The sequence below is a fragment of the Nematostella vectensis genome, chromosome 14, assembly GCF_932526225.1.
Source record: "Nematostella vectensis chromosome 14, jaNemVect1.1, whole genome shotgun sequence".
In the NCBI taxonomy this organism is placed as follows: domain Eukaryota; kingdom Metazoa; phylum Cnidaria; class Anthozoa; order Actiniaria; family Edwardsiidae; genus Nematostella; species Nematostella vectensis.
The window spans coordinates 10,529,687-10,535,686 of NC_064047.1; the positions used below are offsets into that span (position 1 = coordinate 10,529,687).

General features: G+C 41.4%; 1 protein-coding gene across 2 annotated transcripts in view; it reads left to right on the plus strand.

Annotated features, from left to right (window-relative positions):
• Positions 1–5,606, plus strand: part of LOC5503167 — a 10,455-nt gene extending 4,849 nt beyond the window's left edge. For both annotated transcript variants that reach the window (XM_032371445.2, XM_032371446.2), the window contains exons 3-8: positions 942–1,036; positions 1,258–1,411; positions 2,231–2,294; positions 2,760–3,025; positions 3,755–3,914; positions 4,666–5,606. In XM_032371445.2, coding sequence (XP_032227336.2) covers positions 942–1,036; positions 1,258–1,411; positions 2,231–2,294; positions 2,760–3,025; positions 3,755–3,914; positions 4,666–4,880 — 954 coding nt within the window. In that variant the 3' untranslated portion in view covers positions 4,881–5,606. The remainder of the gene's footprint in view (positions 1–941; positions 1,037–1,257; positions 1,412–2,230; positions 2,295–2,759; positions 3,026–3,754; positions 3,915–4,665) is intronic.
• The last annotated feature ends 394 nt before the right edge of the window (positions 5,607–6,000 follow it).

The window sequence follows — 6,000 nt, forward strand, 5'->3', positions numbered from 1 at the left end:
TGAGTTGTTAGAACGTATCGATCAAGCACTCCTTTGTTATTGTTAACAATTGAAAATACAGCGGTTCATTTGCAAGGAAACATAAAAAATAAATATCCACGGTTGAAGTTGGGTGCTTTATTAATTATATTTGATTGAAAGTTTCTCAGTTACTTAGTATTTTGACTCTGTAATGTGCGGTAGAATATAGAGCCCCATGCAAACTGCGCCAGCACCTGCCAGCATTGCTGGCGAATTTTCGCTTGACTGACTATAGGACAAAGGAAATGTCAAAATGGGAAATGGACTTTCTGACACTTCCTCTGTCTTTTGGTCAGTCGAGCAAGAATTCGCCAGGAATGCTGGCAGGTGCTGGCGCAGTTTGCACGCGGCTTAACATGGCGGCGTGACTAAGCTACTTTTAAGACTAAATGACTTGCACGGTTAAGGAGTTGCTTAGGTCGAGTTTAATTATTTGAATTTGACACATGAACAGCCCGACGTCTGAATAAACTAAGTTCGGCAAGCAAAGTCAACTCAGGTCATGCCAGTCGTCCCGTACGGCAAAAGCACGACATTAATATATTTTTGAACCGAATCAAAAGCCACATTTGTTTTGATTTGTGCAAAAGAGATCCCACATCAAGTAAACTTTGACTATACTCGCAACCTATCCCGTGTGACTAATTTAGTGCAGCATCTATATCGCCGTCGATTTGGCACAGTAGGAGCTCTGCGAATTCAAACACAGTCAAAATCATGCCAAAATAAAGACAAGATAAAAAAGACAGCCATTGTCACGTTGCAATCACATGCATGCCCTTGCTGATGGCAAAGCAGGAAACGAAAAAGGGAGGGGGAGGGGGAGGAGGAGTTTTGCCAGCGGCCCTGGCCTTACCATTCTTCTGGTTCATAAAAGAATGTGATATTCTGGCTTTTAACACTCTGTGCTGTATTTCCAGGAACACACAAGTAACTCTAAGGAGTTCCCGCCCTCTTTTTTTGAGGGAACTTGGGAAGGCTTCTGGTGGGCACTGGTCACCATGACAACTGTAGGGTAAGTCATGTTTCCACCAAGCTGTTGCCCTAGCTTTTGTAAATCCTGTATAGAAAAAGAGTTTTTAGACTTTTTGTTCTTCTGTTTACCTCGAAGGATGGCTTCTGTTTTGTTTCAGACTTTCTTTCCAACACGGGCGTGAAAAATTACTAGGAATATCGCTTTAACATAGTGAGATTCAAATGTGCACTAAAAATGTATCTCAATAATGTTCTTTGTAGCTATGGCGACCGGACACCTAAGTCCCGTTTCGGACGCGTTTTCGCCATGTTGTGGATCCTGACCGGGGTCACCACCATAAGTATCTTCACCGCACTCGTCACCAGTTCCCTCTGGGCCAGCACTACTCCTAACTTCCGCTTGCATGGATCTGTGGTGAGTTAAAAATGCCTTATCAATCTAAACTAGCGAGTGAGAACCCAGCGGCTATCATATCTCAAAGTCGTGGCGAGCTTAAAGCCCGCTACAATAAACGCCAACATATCAATCAATGGATGTCGTTTTTCGAAATGGCCTAAAGAACCTGGGGCGAGCGCGCGTGCCTGTGTTATTCTAAAACGTCAGGGACTAGGCTCTATTTCCAAGATGGCTGCCAGCAAAATCGTAATAAACACGAATTCCTGCAAGTTTACGTGGCGAAAAAAGATTGAATCCAAAATATGGTATGTAGTGCCTAATAAGGAAATGACCGAGCGAGCTAGAAGAACGACAGTTTTTCAAACAAGATTGAATGATATGCATCAGGCCAGTCTTGTACGCGAGTCTCGCACGACTGACTACCAGACAGAGGAAATACCAGCCTGTTATTTGCCTTGCGTACATTCCAGCGAGACTTCGGAGTTGTATGCACAGGACCTTAAGATGTATTATGTCCAGAAGGGTATTCACCGATTCTAATTTAACGAGGGATGTTTTTAGATAAAACCCAGGAACCACATCGTTTATGTGGCGACTAAAGCCCTTTTATTAAACTTTTGGTAATTATCGGGGTTTGTTGCTTACAAGACCAGAAATATTTGACATTGTTGATGTAGTTCATTATGTTCATCAAACATCATGATTCACAGTTCTAAATGCGTATCAAATAGATCCCACAATACATCTCTTCTGACTTATAAGTGACAAGTTCAAACTCATCAGAAACTATTGACGTGCGCTTCCGAATGGGTCATATTTGGAACATTGTTTTGACAGATTGGAGCTATTAACGGAAGTGAGGAATACAGACTTGCTGCTAACCTTAACGCAGAGGTCAAAGGTCAGTTTTATGGACAAACAGTTAGACAGACGGACAAGTAGACAGACGGACGGATAGGTACACAGACGAACAGAGAAGACAGACGGACGGACAGGTAGACGGACGAACAGAGAATATAGACGGACGGACAGGTAGACAGACGAATAGAGAAGATAGACGGACGAACAGGGCGATGGAAGAATAGAGAAGACAGACTAACGGACAGGAAGATGGACGAACAGAGAAGATAGACGGACGAACAGGAAGATGGACGAACAGAGAATAAAGACGGACGGACAGGTAGACGGACGAACAGAGAAGACAGACGGACGGACAGATAGACAGACGAACAAAGAAGACAACCGGACGGCAGGGAGTTGTATGGCACGCAATAGTAGACAGACTTGTTAAAGCTGTTAGAGGGCATCTTATTCCTTTAGAATTAGCTGAATCACCTAACCCGTTTATCCTGTATATTGTCTTCAGCGTTCTCCAAGGTGGAGCCTATGCTGAACAACCTGTCAAATCACGTGATTGATGGCGCAATGATTGACAACTACGTCATCACGGAACACCTTGAGATGCTAACAGCTGGGCACATGCGCACAGAAGAGACCATGTATTACCCGATCACATACGGGATGACTATGTCCCGGGATAGCGGGGATTTTGAAAACTGTGTAAACTGGATGTTGCACAATTACCCAGGTACTCGGCACCAGGCTACCGCAAGGAACTTGAAGCCACTAAAGGTAACATTGATTAATTAATATAATTGCGCATCTAGTTTGCGCATCACCGTAATTGCTCGAATAAGGGCTTTCTCTTTTAAGTACTTCGTCTAAGAAAAAAAAAAAATGAATAAGCCTGTCCACATGGGAACATATAAATGAATTGTTGTCGTTTTTCTAAATGGTCTAAAAAAGCCTGGGGCAAGCGCTTGGGAAACCTGTGAGAGCCTGTTTCTGCAAGTAAACGCGGAAATTCTACGGAGTTCAGGGGGAATAAAAAAAGGAAAAAGTCGATGTGGATTACAGTTGCGTATCTGGTATATATATCTACTTCCATATATGAATAAACGCCTCACATGGGGCACATAATATTTAAATGAGCCCCTCGGTGCTTATCCAAGCAATAGGTAACTTGCGCTATGAGATCACGTGACTGTTTGGGTGGCAAACTAGCGCCCGTATGCATTTAGTGACAAATTAACAGCAACAAAAAGCAACTTATTCAGCGTTTGGACAAAAGCAAGAATTTTTTTTTTCAGAAGGGAGTTTGTTACATTTAAGGATTTTATTTATTGTCGTGCTTTGGTGTGACTAGCGCAGTCTTTTCATGTTTTTTTTTTATAAATTATTTTAATTTGAATTTTCCACCCAGAGAGGTCACGTGATCTCTTAGCGCAAGTACCCTATTACAGTAAGTTACCTGAGCAAAGGTTGATTTACAGAGTTTGTTGCACATATTCATTCTTCCAGAACCCTGCAGATAAAGTTAGTGCCCAATTCCGCGCGGCCGAGGGTCTGTTTTTCAAGGAAAAGACGTTTGAGATCGTGACATACAGTGGGATGGCTGTGGTTGGAGTCTTCATATTGACAGGGGTGGTATGGGAATACTTTTGGCGTCGGCCAAAGCTCAGTAAGTAGAGTTGATACAATACCATAAGCTTTATTATTCATATCAAATATATTCCCCACATATAGTGTCCTTCGTATGTATTGCCTTATATGGTCATTGATGCCCATATTTAGAGGAGCTACAGTTTTCCCGTTCCCTGATCTCCTGAAAACATGGTGAAAATATGCTGATTCATGTCAATTTGAGACTTGCGGCCAAAATTTGTTAGAAAACCTTGATCGCTTGGTTAAATCTTTTTTCTCACTGATCTCGAAAAGCCCTTAGACCCAGGCTCCCAAGACGTCGGCCGAGTGGGTATGAAGGACACCCAAATTTTGATATGCTTATTTTTTTCTGAGATTCATTCAGCTTTGTGATCGCTGGTTATGCTATGATTTCCAAAATCCCTTCATCAAATTATATGATGCATGGAAATGTTGTTACAAATGTTAAACTACCATTTGTATTTTTATTCACATCTCGTATACATCTCGCATATAAAGTATCGCTGTCGGCATTTGAAGTGTCTGAAAGTCGGGTGACTGTCTATTTAGCTTTAATGCGAGAGTTTAGCTCCTTGATAAAAAATTGTTTTTATCGTCTACCATTTTACTAGTGTTTTACTAGTGTTACCAGATATGGACTAAAGATATTTTCCGAAGAAAAGAAAAACGAGAGCCCGGATTTCCCACAGCATTTTGACATTTATTTTCTGGATATTATATTGGATCTTTTCTGGAATAACACATAATTCTGTTTAAACTCACTTCAGCCAAGCATCTTGCCCCTCCAGAGATAGACGAGAAGCCCCGTTATTCAAAAGATGACAGCGATGCACAAATGCTGGACAGCGGTATTCAGCGGAGGCAAGAGCTCAAGCGAATGATATCAAAATACCGCGCATACCAAGAGGAATGGATACGAGGAGTGCAAGAAGTGTGCGACGAACGGGCCATTAGGAACACGAGTGAACTAATGAACCAATAGGAATTAAGCATTGGAGCGTTTCGGGACAAATCAAAATTGAGCGTCAAAAAGGAACCAGTTCGATTCAATCATCCGAAAGGGCCTTTAAATATAGCGTTTCTGGAACCAATTGGGCTCGAGTAATGGAAAGAAACCAATAGGAATAAAGTGTTAAAATGAAACTGGTTCTGAGCTTTGGAATTTCGAATCCTTAAATGAGGCAGATGGAAATGAAGCGATAGTAAGGGATCAATTGCTTAGAAGCCCATTCATAAGTTTGAATGCTTGAAATAGTAAATTTAAAAATGCAACCATTTGGTTCTGAGCAAAAAAAGGGACGAAGGAAATTAAGGATTGGGAAGGACCATTATTTTTAAAGGAATTTTTTTTATGCCTTTGCAGTATCTCCACTGGACGTTTATTGTCGGACTTTGGCTACATACCAGAGGGACCTAGCACTCCCTGCACCCCCACCCCCCTGGGTACGGGCCTGTATAGGGATCCCGCATCATGATGAGAACAATCAGGAATCAAGCATATGGATAAACTGCCCAATAGGTTTATTGAGCATAATTGGAAATGGACCAACTGATTTTAGAGATGATTTTTTAGATGTTTCTCTTGAAGCTCGAAAACAGCGGAATGCATGAAGAATAGCATAGCATCTGCATGATAAATACCAACATCGCACTATTGCACAAGTACGAGATGAACAGCGTTTAGCGTTAATAAAACATGCTAATGGTATCAAGTAGAGTGAATATTACCACTCTGTTGGTTTTTGTGGTTTTGATGTTATCCCTTGTTGACACTTATCCTTTAACCAATGTGGAAGAATTTTATTCCTTCCATTCACAACATTCTTTTAGTACGTTCAGTTTTTCTTTAAAACATGCCGAAGGCCCTTCACATATTATGTTTTTTTTACTTTCTCAGTAATTTGTCTTGAAAATTTTATCTTGGAAATTTTCTATGGGAAATTTTTATCTTGGAAATGTTGTCTTGGGAATTATGTCTTATTGATCACTGGCTTGACACGAGTCCTTGAAGGGTGAACTTTAGAAGCACACTAGCATACACACATTGGCACCAGTCGGGCCAAGACTTGAAGGGTGTTCGGGTTTCCTGTGGTTGACAATCG